This window comes from Oncorhynchus keta, chromosome 21, assembly GCF_023373465.1.
Source record: "Oncorhynchus keta strain PuntledgeMale-10-30-2019 chromosome 21, Oket_V2, whole genome shotgun sequence".
In the NCBI taxonomy this organism is placed as follows: domain Eukaryota; kingdom Metazoa; phylum Chordata; class Actinopteri; order Salmoniformes; family Salmonidae; genus Oncorhynchus; species Oncorhynchus keta.
Window position 1 is genome coordinate 29,215,471 of NC_068441.1, and position 13,561 is coordinate 29,229,031.

At 42.7% G+C, this 13,561-nt stretch overlaps 1 protein-coding gene across 1 annotated transcript; it reads left to right on the plus strand.

Annotated features, from left to right (window-relative positions):
• Positions 1-140: 140 nt before the first annotated feature.
• On the plus strand, positions 141-9,806 carry npepl1 (aminopeptidase like 1). Its single transcript, XM_035797244.1, has 12 exons — positions 141-331; positions 1,209-1,394; positions 1,893-2,060; positions 4,425-4,514; positions 4,745-4,826; positions 6,394-6,536; positions 6,797-6,874; positions 7,027-7,127; positions 7,362-7,485; positions 8,130-8,306; positions 8,528-8,638; positions 9,078-9,806. The coding sequence occupies exons 1-12, from the start codon at positions 182-184 to the stop codon at positions 9,240-9,242; spliced, it is 1,575 nt and encodes a 524-aa protein (XP_035653137.1). The 5' UTR covers positions 141-181; the 3' UTR covers positions 9,243-9,806.
• The last annotated feature ends 3,755 nt before the right edge of the window (positions 9,807-13,561 follow it).

The window sequence follows — 13,561 nt, forward strand, 5'->3', positions numbered from 1 at the left end:
GTACTGGTTTAAAAATATATTTCTCACACTCTATGTACAACGACTGTACAGAAAAATCCAATCCTATTCAAGATCCGTGCTACAGCTGACTTCCCATTCAACCTCAGCAGTGACAAAGCTCTTTGAAAAGCAGGATGTGCGATAAAGTGCAAAGGGCATCAATCCATCGGTTTGTCCAAAGATGGCGAACGTGGTGCTGGAGTTCAAGGCTTCTGCTGGAGATTCGGAGCCTCAAAATCGCCCTGTCCTAATTGTCGGTCAACTGAATAACTTGGCCCAAACAAACTGGACCCAGGTCAAGGGGAAATTGCAGCCAGCTGTCAGCGAAAAGGTGAGGAAATAAAAAAGTCGGGGCTGCTCGTGCTAGAGCTCCCCGGCAAGCACTCACTTGTCAACTGGCGCTGACATTGCAAGCTGGATAGTGTCAGTAAAAAAATCTAATTAGTAAGTTAGCTAACTAGTAATTATAATATGAAAAATGCTTAATTTTACTCTTGGTATTCTGTGAAATAGTTCCAATGGGCCATGCATAGTTCATTGGCTTGAATCTTACAATGCTAACAAAGTTAGCTAAATGCTTGCTAGCTAAATTAGCTATCACAAATCAAGTCATGCTAGCTTAGCTTTTAACATGCCATCTCCACTCTCCAACCACTGACTCGTTACTTGATCCCTGACAATATTTTATTGGCCTTTATTCTTAATTTCAAGAAAATCTCATTTACGTTTCCCCACCCCATTTTACTTGAAGAAGCCAGCCTGTAGGAAAGTCAGTTTTACTGGATTAGCTAGTTAAATTATGTTTCAAGTTGCATGTGCCCGAATAACCTAGCTATTGCTCCTCGTGACTACTTGATGTTTGGTCCAAGCAGCTGCATGTGGAGTCAGACCAATTCTGATCTTTTGCCATTAATTGGGGAAAATGATTAGAATTTGGCTGCCTGTGTAAACGCAGCCTTTGATCACTATTTGGTCTTCTGCTTTGCTAATATCTTATCACTGTTTGACAGCACAGTGTGTGCAACTTGCAGGTAAATTGTTCAACAATTTACCACATTGTCAGACAACTTATGTCATATGCTTTCACAAGTCTTACTGTATTCAGTGCCATTCAGAATCGATGCCAGCGCTTATGTGATCATCATAATATAGCACTCACAGTGACAATAATTTGCTATCAAAATGAAAACTTTTTTTTTTTTATCCAGGTCTGGCAGGCTGCTCTCACTGCTCTGAACCCTAACCCTACTGACAGCTGCCCTCTGTACTTGAGCCATGCAGCTGTGGCAGCCTTGCCCTCACGGGTTAGCAGACACAACAGCCCTTCCTCTGCCCACTTCCTTTCCCGTCTGGTCCGTACCTGCCTGCCTGGAGGGACAAGCCGCTGCATCCTGGTCAGTCAGTTCACTGCACTGGGATTAAAGACTAATTCGGAGCTATACGGGGCCGGTTTCCCAAACACATTAAGCCTAGTCCTGGATTTAAATGCACTTTCAGTGGAAGTTGTCCATTGAGAATAGTTTTTAGTCCAGGACTAGGCTTAATCTGTGGTGGGAAACATGCCCGTGGAGTTTAGTGTGATGCTGACCTTATCTGCCATGACGCGTCAGACACCAGCCATTTATTATTCCATCCTTAGTGATAATGTGATCGTTAAGTCATAGATGGGCCCCTACAACTGTCCGAAGTCTCAAACAAATATAGGTTAGGCCTACATGTGGTTGCATATTTAAAGTAGGCCTATGCGGTATTCTTTTAATTAGACTTTTAAGGCAATATGCCAAATTGCATGCTTTGTGATTGACACACTGCATTTATTGATCATTTTAGCTTGACTGTTATTACAGATTTGTTATCAGACAGTGAAAGTATGTTTGTTCCTGTCTGTCCAGGTGGTGTGTGAGCGGTCTGATGTGTTTGCCTCAGCCTGTGCCATCGCCCGGGCTTTCCCCATATTCTCCCGTCGTTCTGCCTCCTCCCGCAGGACCGAGAAGAAAGTCACTGTGGAGTTCATCACTGTGGGCCAAGACAACGGACCACTGGACCCCACTATACTGCAGGTACCTCTAACTTCTATACTAGTCATTGCCAGAGCCATTGTGGACCTACATCAGCCACTGTTGTTGCTGCCAACCACTGGTTTTGTAAATGACTGATCAAACTGACTACAAGATCTATATGGAGTGCTTTTATGATGTACTGCACAAGTATTCCTACCAAACCGTTTAGTATGGGCACATCTGTTCGGTCCGCACTGTGAACCTGAATGAATACATAAAAAAAATATAAAAACCACCTGGCCTATAGGCTATGCCTCTTGAGTAAATCTGAGCTGAAAAAACATTGTAGGTTATTTCTGTTAAAACCACTACAGTGCTGTGGCAAGTAAAACATTTTTTGGCCAAGCAGATTATAGATTAAAAAAATAATTATCAAACAATTACGCTACTCCGATCAGAATTGAATCGGTGTCCTCCGGATGCAATGTTTTGCTCATCCCAATCTCTGTAGTGCGCATCGGAGTCTAATTATTGTAGGCCAGCGTAGACAGGCACGAGCGGTCTTTCACTCATGCAGTCGCAAGATTGTTTTTTGAGGTCAAATTGAGCTGTGTTTGCACTATAATTTGCAAATAAATTCATTAAAAATCCTACAATGTGATTTTCTGGATTTTTTTTCTCATTTTCTGTCATAGTTGAAGTGTACCTATGATGAAAATTACAAGTCTCATCTTTTTAAGTGGGAGAATTTGCACACTTGGTGGCTGACTAAATACTTTTTTGCCCCACTGTACATGTTTTTTTCCATCAGTCTACACACGTTACCCCATATTGACGAAGCAAAAACAGGTTTTTAGACATTTTTTAAATTTCTTAAATAAAAAACATACATTAAGTTTGCAGACCCTTTTGATATGAGACTTGAAATTGAGCTCAGGTGCATCCTCTTTCTGTTAATCATCAACTTGGAGTGCACCTGTGGTAAATTCAATTGATTGGACATGATTTGGAAAGGCACATACCTGTCTATATAAGGTCCCACAGTTGACAGTGCAAGTCAGAGCAAAAAACAAGCCGTGGGGTCGAAGGAATTGTCCGTAGAGCTCCAAGACAGGATTGTGTTGTGGCACAGATCTGGGGAAGGGTACCAAAAAATGTCTGCAGCATTGAAGGTCCCCAAGAACACAGTGGCCTACTTTCTTAAATGGAACAAGTTTGGAACCACTAAAACTCTTCCTAGAGCTGGCCACGTGGACAAATTGAGCAATCGAGGGAAAAGGGCTTGGTCAGGGAGGTGACCGAGAACCCAATGATCACTATGACAGAGCACCAGAGTTCCTCTGGAGATGGGAGAACTTTCCAGAAGGACAACCATCTCTGCAGCACTCCACCAATCAGGCCTTTATGGTAGAGTGGCCAGACAGCAGCCACTCATCAGTAAAAGGCACGTGACAGCCCGCTTGGAGTTTTCCAAAAAGCACCTAAAGGAGTCTCAGACCATGAGAAACAAGATTCTCTGGTCTGATAATCAAGATTGAACACTTTGGCCTGAATGCCAAGCATCATGTCTGGAGGAAACCTGGCACCATCCAAAGTATGGTGGTGGCAGCATCATGCTGTGGGGATGTTTTTCAGTGGCAGGGACTGGGAGATTCGTCAGGTTTGAGGGAAAGATGAACGGAGCAAAGTAAACAGAGATCCTTGATGCCAACCTTCTCCAGAGCACTCAGGACCTCAGACTGGGTGAAGGTTCACCTTCCAACAGGATAACGACCCTAAACACACAGCCAAGACAATTCAAGAGTGGCTTTGGGATAAGTCTCTGAATGTCCTTGAGTGGCCCAGCCAGGGCCCGGACTTGAACCCGATCGAACATCTCTGGAGAGACCTGAAAATAGCTGTGCAATAACACTCCCATCAAACCTGACCGGGCTTGAGAGGATCTGCAGAGAAGAATGGGGTTAACGCCACAAATATAGGTGTGCTTAGCTTGTAGCGTCATACCCAAGAAGACTTGAGGCTGTTGAAGCAACTTTGGCAGCAATTATAAAGTACTAAGTAAAGAGTCTGAGTACTAATGTAGACGTGATGTTTTATTTGTAATACATTTGCAAAAAATTCTGAACCTGTTTTTGTTTTGTCATTATGGGGTATTGTGTGTAGATTGAGGTTGGGGGGTACTAATGAGGCTATAACCTAACAGTGGAAGAAGTCAAGGGGTCTGAATCATTTCTGAATGCACTGTACATGCATAAATGTAAATCCAGAGTACATGATCCAGAGTTTGCATGATTGTAATTCTCTCTGGATAGGAACATCTGCTAAATGACAATAATATATAATAATATATGCCATTTAGCAGACGCTTTTATCCAAAGCTAAATGACAAAAAATGAACTTAATTTATGCTTTGGCTCTTGCCAGTGTCTTGCCAATGCTGCTGATGGAGTGAGACTGGCAGCACGGATTGTGGACACACCGTGCAATGAGATGAATACTGATCACTTCTTGGAGGCAAGTGATATCGTAATGTAGTTATCGGCTGCATCACAAATGGCACCCTATTCCCAACATAGGGCACTGCTTTTCAGCCCTGTTGGCTTTGCTCAAAGTAGTGCACTATCGGGTTTAGGGTGCCATTTGGGACGCTACAATAAAGCAATAGCACACTCCAGTGACTTCTTAAAACAACTTAATTAAACAAAATGTACTTTTTTTGACTGGGTATGCCTTTTTGTCTTCAGGAGATTAAGGCAGTGGCAACTGAACTGGGCATTTCTCCTGTTATCATTCGAGGAGAGGAACTGAAACAGAAAGGATTTGGAGGTAGTGTATCAGGACAGGAGGGTCTTGGCTATGTGTTATGCTTGTCTGTTATGCTTCTATGTTTTGGACCAGATTATGTGAGTTTGCTAAATATTTTAATGAACTGAGTAAACACACCGGTGCAGAATGGGCCAAGAGCAAGAGAGGGAGTGTGTTGTAGTGTCCACAACTAGTCATCGTGGAATCTGAAAAGACCCGTATCCCGAAAGCATGATGGTCTACTTCGTCCACATGCTAAAAGAAAGGAATGAGGTGGGTAGCTAACTGTCATTGTAGAAAAGTATTTATAAACAATAAATATAATCTCTTAATTTTCATTCTGTCTATACAATAGGCTATCATTGATTTTGGCCCAATAGGCCTGACATGTTACCTCTTTAAAGGAGCTTTCTGTTTTGATAGGGGTATACAAAATGTCAGGCCTACCTAATAGAAAAATACAAAAACAACACTGCAATACTGCCTCCCTGGCAAGAGTGGGCCGAAGGGTGTTTAGCATCCCCAGTCGCTCTGCAAGCACAGAGAGGTTATTCTCTGCTGCTGGCCTGCTCTGCAGGCACCATCACACGAGCCTGAAGCCACACTCTGAATTCACTTTTAGAAACAAGAGATTGGCCAAAGGCACTAATAATGAATTAGATTTGAATTATATTTAAGTCACAGCCTATATGCACAATTTATAGAGTACAATGACCTAATACAACAAAATGTTTAAATGCTGAGTGCTTAATGTTCCTGCCAGCCTAGTGTGTCGACACTCGGAAATGCTTCACTATTTATTTATTTGTAGGCTATAGCCTTGAAATATTAGGCTAATAATATAGCCTAAATGCATTTAGGCTACCCATCTGGTTCCTGACCTATTTAAAGTGTTTATATGCAGTTTAATGCGACACCTCGCCTATTTGAAATTGTGAATGCTTTTAGTCGCCTTTTCATGTATATAAAAATACTTTATATAAAAATATGGTTTATAATATCATATGGTTTGTTTTCAATACTTCAAAACCAAGTAGTCACAAAAATAGATGGGTGTTTGTTAAATGGTGATTTTAAGGAATGGAGCGAATATGGACTCAGTTTATCCTGTGAGTGAGGATTGTATTTTCGAGGAACGGTTGGAAAGAATTTGGTATGCCAAAGCAACTCTGCTCTCATACTCTAATTGGGACTCAAATCTGTTTGGTGCTTTGCTTCCCATTACACAAACTGTGTGGGCCAGTTAGAAAAATATTTTTTAATCATGTGTATCAGCTCGTATGTATGATGACCACACGCTTTCTTCCACTTTCCTTTTGGAGTTTTTTGGGGGTTGGTTCTCCTCTCGGTCTTTGAATGCGCAATGTTTCTATTCTGATGTATTACTTTCTCAGTAAACTTGCTAATAAATGGGACCCAAAAGATTTAGGCCAAAAGGAATGTCAAATTAGTTTTCCCACATTGGAATAAAGCTTGTATTTTAGTTTGAGTTGTCTTGTGATGTAGATACACTCGTGGTTGTTTTCCCTGATAACCACACTAATATTGAGTTATCAACTCAATTACTTTGGACTGTTTGGGCCCTCAGGCATCTATGGAGTGGGCAAGGCAGCGGTGAACCCCCCTGCTCTGGCAGTCCTGAGCCACAAACCAGATGGCGCCACCCAGACTATTGCATGGGTGGGCAAGGGAATTGTATATGACACTGGAGGCCTCAGCATCAAGGGAAAGGTAAAGGCAAGCATGAGGCTTGTCAGTTTAGCTGCATCCCAAATAGCACCATGTTCTCTATAGAGCAGTACTTTTGAACAGAGCCCTATGGGCCCTTGTCTAAAGTGGTGTACTATAAAGGGAATGGGGTGCCATTTGGAACAGATCCATGATGTGATCATTCTGTCTTTTGTATAATTAAATGGATATTTAGCCAGCAAAACAAGTATTCAGTTTCAATGTTATAAAGGATGAATGTTCTTTTTCCCCCCCACATCAAGACCAACATGCCTGGGATGAAGAGAGACTGTGGTGGGGCAGCAGCCATTTTAGGAGCTTTCAAAGCTACTGTCAAACAGGTTGGATCTACCTACTACCCCTTGTTAATCTTTCAAATCAACCTCTTATTTTGCAACATTCGGTCCTGTTTGGAGACACCCTATGGGATTGTATTGAGCGTTTGAAAAGTTGTGTATAGACCTTTTTTGAAATGCATGTCTTTTTTTTTTAGGGCTTCAAAGACAATCTCCATGCCATATTCTGCCTGGCAGAGAATGCAGTCGGACCCGCTGCAACACGACCAGATGACATCCACACACTCTACTCTGGAAAGTGAGTACCCTCCTAAATGTTGGATTAATTTAAACCAGTTAGGCAAAGTAATGGGAAACAGGCTAATACAATGGCAAGCTGATGGAGGAAAGTAGGGTTTTTCCTTCTGATGGGCTTTGTGTGGGAAAGACACAATTGGCTGATATTTGACCAAGGATCCTTTATTATGATGCTGGCTTAGTTTGTGGTATGAATAGCGTTTTTTGTTCTCTTTTTGCTGCCTTTCTGATGAAGGACCGTGGAGATCAACAACACTGATGCCGAGGGCAGGCTGGTGCTGTCTGATGGTGTGGTGTATGCCAGCAAGGACCTCTCTGCTGACATCATCCTGGATATGGCCACCCTGACAGGGGCACAGGTGTGTGACTGGCAGGCTCTTCTATGGCCACAGCACTGCATCTTTGGCAACAACACACACCATCATATATAGGCTGAAATGAACATGTGCAAGGGTCAACAGGGCTTGTGACAGATAATTATACCCAGTAAGTTTTTTAATTTTGTTGATCTTTGCCCTAACTGAAATTTTTGTGGGCTACAGCTAAAACTCACCACATTCTCTGAGGAACTCAAAACAACGTATCAAGGTTGTCTCACACAAATGGATGGTGTGTTTGTGTCAAACAAAATCATTAGGCCTAAATATTTCCTTATAACAGTTGTTCTAACTCAAACACAGCTTGTGCTGACTGATAAAGCCACATCATGTGGTAACCCTCATGATGCACTGATGAGCTCATTCTGAAAGTCACATGCACCACACAGTATTATTTTGGCTACCCAGTGAAGTAGTTCGCGAGTGAAATGTTTGAGGTCTGATGCACAAAAACAAGGCTGGTTTTTGTTGCCCATCATAAGCGTTAGGTGAATTTGTACTCAATACATACATAATTGAACTTCTTATTACCACCTTTCACTTTAGTTCATTACCATAGTTCCTGTATAACAAATTACTACATAAGTATTTGTTTCAAACAATGGTTTAATTTGTCTCTTTCCTAGGGGATCTCCACAGGGAAGTACCATTGTGCTGTGATGACCAACAGTGAGCAGTGGGAGATGGCATGTGTGAGTGCAGGCCGCAGCAGCGGAGACCTGGCTCACCCACTGGTCTACTGCCCAGAGCTTCACTTCAGTGAGTTCACCTCAGCCGTGGCAGACATGAAGAACTCTGTGGCTGTGAGTGGCACTTACTACTCTTCTCTCTGCTGTATGCCCAGTCTACCAGGTCCTAATCTTAGATCGGAGTATGATCAAGTAGCTCCGTACAAAGAGTTGATGCTTCTACAGCCTATCATGATTGTTGTTCATTTTCCTTCACCCTATTATATATTTTCTAGATAAGAGCATCTGCTGAATGACTAAAATGTAAAGGTATCCCTTTTCTGTGTGTGTGAAAGGACCGGGAGAATGCTACGAGCTCCTGTGCCGGCCTCTTCATCGGCTCTCACCTGGGCTTCGACTGGCCTGGGGTCTGGGTCCATGTGGACATAGCCTCCCCCGTCCATGCTGTGAGTGACTGGATATTTGGGTTTAGTGGGGGTGTTTTCCTGGACACCGATTTAAGCCTAGTCATGGACTAAAAAGCTAACTTAATGGAGGAATCCCCACTGAAAATGCTTTTTAGTTCAGGATTAGGCTTAATGTGTCCAGGAAACCCCTTCTAATTAAATATTTTGGAAGTATAGACATAATCTATTAAATCCATTTCAGCCACTCCCATATCTTGACAGACTCAAACACTTTTCAGAACAAGTGTGCTCTAACCTGCTTCAGCCTAGCTCAAACAAATGGGGAACGAAAGGATCATCCTCTGTATACATTATCTATCTAGTGCTTGCAGATGGGTGAAAAAACAAATGTGTAAGAGCTAATGGAGGGGGGCTGGGAACAAAAACATATTTGAGTCATGGTGTAACCTGTTGTATCATTCTCTTCCTTCCTCTGCAGGGGGAGCGTGCTACTGGCTTCGGCGTGGCTCTGCTCATGGCTCTGTTTGGCCAGGCTTCCGACGACCCTATGCTCAACCAGGTGTCTCCTCTGGGGGCGGCCAGAATGAATGCTGCGTCCGGGGACCCGATGGTGCGCGACAGCAAAAGGCGGAGACTGGTGTAAAACCTCTAAACAGCCACCTCAGGACTCTTCTGCCTCACAAACTCCAGACCCACACACCTCCCCTCTTTACACTGACATGCACTGTTCACCTAGAAAGCATTTCCAATCGTCAATTCTTAGTCTACTTCTTCACGATGCAGTGAATAAAATGTGGGGGAAAAGAGCAGGTGGCTACAATTTCTCTCAGATTTGTTTGTGTTGTATTTAATTGACTGTCTTTTGATTATTTGTCCCACAAAGAATTGGAAGGAATTATAGCATGTTGTAGACTTAAAGGTTTTGCTGTCCTTGAATAAATTACAAGAGCATTATCACAATTTCTGAAAATGAAATCAAAATAGTCTGAAATTGACTGTTAAAATAACTGAATGAGGTATGTGATCCAAGCGATCCTGTGAGCTAAGTGAATGTTTCCTTTTTCTTTTAATGCGTGTCTTGAGTAAATTCGCTAGGCAAACACATATTTTGGTTTGCAGCCATAGCTTATCCACTGTTGCCAAACTTGTCTTTATGGACATTGGGAATAACTTGTGAATAATAAAGAGATCTTTTGGAGTAATCTTATCTGCTTTATCTTATTCCTTGTAAAATGATAACTGCATAAAATAAAATGTTGACAAACTTGCCTGTAACAAATGTACCAAGATACACTTCTGTCATACTCCATCCCCAGGTGGCAGCACCAACTGGGTGAAGGGCTCTTCTCTGCCAGGAAGCCTGGATAAATCAACAGGTGTGAGTAATCTGGATGATTGGCATTCTGTGACCAGAGGCTTCTTGGCCTGCCAGTGTTTGTGGTTTTTTGTTAGTTAACCTATAGTTTATGCTATCCTCTAGTTTTATTGCTGTATATATTTAATTTGGGTTACCTCTTTGAACCAATGCTAATCTGCTTGGATTGGCCAACTATGGCACTCATGACTGAGCTATCCCTGGAGCGAAGGTGAAGTTGCTGTCTCCTGGGTATTTGCATTCAACACCTGGTCGCATAGGCTTACTGCTCACATTTATGCACACATCAAATTTTTTTATTTATTTTTTATTTCACCTTTATTTAACCAGGTAGGCTAGTTGAGAACAAGTTCTCATTTGCAACTGCGACCTGGCCAAGATAAAGCATAGCAGTGTGAACAGACAACAGAGTTACACATGGAGTAAACAATTAGCAAGTCAATAACACAGTAGAAAAAAATGGGCAATCTATATACAATGTGTGCAAAAGGCATGAGGAGGTAGGCGAATAATACAATTTTGCAGATTAACACTGGAGTGATAAATGATCAGATGGGCATGTACAGGTAGAGATATTGGTGATATTGGTGTGCAAAAGAGCAGAAAAGTAAATAAATAAAAACAGTATGGGAATGAGGCAGGTGAAAAAGGGTGAGCTATTTACCTATAGACTATGTACAGCTGCAGCGATCGGTTAGCTGCTCGGATAGCTGATGTTTGAAGTTGGTGAGGGAGATAAAAGTCTCCAACTTCAGCGATTTTGCAATTCGTTCCAGTCACAGGCAGCAGAGTACTGGAACGAAAGGCGGCCAAATGAGGTGTTGGCTTTAGGGATGATCAGTGAGATACACCTGCTGGAGCGCGTGCTACGGATGGGTGTTGCCATCGTGACCAGTGAACTGAGATAAGGCGGAGCTTTACCTAGCATGGACTTGTAAATGACCTGGAGCCAGTGGGTCTGGCGACGAATATGTAGTGAGGGCCAGCCGACTAGAGCATACAAGTCGCAGTGGTGGGTGGTATAAGGTGCTTTAGTGACAAAACGGATGGCACTGTGATAGACTGCATCCAGTTTGCTGAGTAGAGTGTTGGAAGCCATTTTGTAGATGACATCGCCGAAGTCGAGGATCGGTAGGATAGTCAGTTTTACTAGGGTAAGCTTGGCAGCGTGAGTGAAGGAGGCTTTGTTGCGGAATAGAAAGCCGACTCTGGATTTGATTTTTGATTGGAGATGTTTGATGTGAGTCTGGAAGGAGAGTTTGCAGTCTAGCCAGACACCTAGGTACTTATAGATGTCCACATATTCAAGGTTGGAACCATCCAGGGTGGTGATGCTAGTCGGGCATGCGGGTGCAGGCAGCGATCGGTTGAAAAGCATGCATTTGGTTTTACTCGCGTTTAAGAGCAGTTGGAGGCCACGGAAGGAGTTCAGGTTACAGACAATGTAGTTAGGCCTAAAACATAATGGGCAGTTTCGCGGGCCGATTAAACCTAATCTTATATTCAATTTGCACTTTTTAAACTCAATTGACTGAAATGGCATTTCTCAGACATGCCCTAGTTTAGATTGGAAAAAGTCTGAAGTTTCCAGAAGGCTAGTGTCAGGTTCAACTTCAGATGAATGGACAGTGGCCCCCGGGTTGACCTTGGTAATGGAGGGAAATGGATTACTGGACATTCAATGATCAAAGAGCACCACCAAGGACGGACAGAAGGGCGATTATCGACAGGAGCAACCCACTGAATGAGTTAGATTAAATACAGTTTTCATTACCGTTTCTGTATCTACATAGTCAATGCAGCTGAGATCATTTGTTTGCTTGAGGCAAGGCTTTCATCTGACTCTTTAGGGAAGGCCCATTCCTCCTTCCCTACAAATACTGAGGTTTTTGGCATCTGAAACCTTCATTGTGAAACAGGAGATTTGTGTGGTGTAAGTGAACTGACTGCATGCAGATTAGTCCAGTCTGCACTGCTATATGTGAACTGAAAGACAATTACATCAAGTTCCCTGCAGCCCACGCCAACTACAAGGTAGTTTTATGAATATGGGAACTTGCCTGGAGTTATTGGCAGTATAGATGGATGTCATATTCCCATTAAGTATCCCTCTACTACAGCATATGCTGAGGAGTACAGGAATTGTAAAAACTGGTTCTCCCAATTTGCAGTTTTCCAACATTGTTGCACCCTGGAAAGGTACAATTCATGACTCAAGAATTTTCAAAAATTCCTCTTTGTACACTCGGCTTGAAGGAGGACAACATAGTGAAATCATACTTGGTGACAGTGGGTATGCATAGACCAATTTCTTGTTCACCCCCTCTGTTCATGCAATAAGACCTGAGCAACAAGGGTACAACCAAGCTCATATCCACACCAGAGGTGTTGTGGAGCTCATGTTTGGTGTGTTGAAGCCGTTTCCAGTGTCTCAAACACATTGCACTTTTAACCAAGAACGTTCTGCATTGTCATAATTGCAACAGCAGTGCTTCACAATTGAAGATGAGGAGGACCCAAATGTTCCCATGGTTGAGGTAGACAATGACAGAAATGGAATAGACTGCAGTGATGCAGCACTTCTCACAACAAAGATGGCTCAAGCTATTTTAGCAAACAATAGCCATGGATTGGTTATAACCTGAGGGTTGGGGCCTCTAGAAATGTAATAACTCCAGAGATACTGGATATAATGTCAAGATGCTTGTCTCCTCCCTAACAATGTGACTTGTTGTCCCCATAACGGAACAGCAGCTGTAAACCTCTCCAACCACTCTCAAATTCATAAAACCTATGGATGCAAGGACTGACCATGCATCCATGATATAAAAATTATAGTTTTCAAGATGCGCCATGCAGAAATCGCTCCGCCATTTCCTGGTTGCTAAAAAGTCTAAAAGTTAGCCTAATTTCAGTTTGTGACGAGACAAGCAGTCATTGTGTATAGCAGGGTTCCCCAACTGGCGGCTCATGGGCCGAATTTGGCCTGCGGTGGTTTTATGTGCCCCCCCAAGTCTTTTGAGCCCCCAAAAATAAAGTTTTTCATTTAGAATTTTCATTGTTGGACATAAGACTGTAATAACAGTGAATTTAAGTGTGCTCTCTCTAATTCTCTCTTTCTCTCTTACTTTCTCTCTCTCGGAGGACCTGAGCCCTAGGACCATGCCTCAGGACTACCTGACATGATGACTCCTTGCTGTCCCCAGTCCACCTGGCCGTGCTGCTGCTCCAGTTTCAACTGTTCTGCCTTATTATTATTGGACCATGCTGGTCATTTATGAACATTTGAACATCTTGGCCATGTTCTGTTATAATCTCCACCCGGCACAGCCAGAAGAGGACTGGCCACCCCTCATAGCCTGGTTCCTCTCTAGGTTTCTTCCTTGGTTTTGGCCTTTCTAGGGAGTTTTTCCTAGCCACCGTGCTTCTACACCTGCATTGCTTGCTGTTTGGGGTTTTAGGCTGGGTTTCTGTACAGCACTTTGAGATATCAGCTGATGTAAGAAGGGCTTTATAAATACATTTGATTTGATTTGAATAACACCAGAAAATTAGTTCCAAGTGATATTAATTTAAGAAATCTGTTA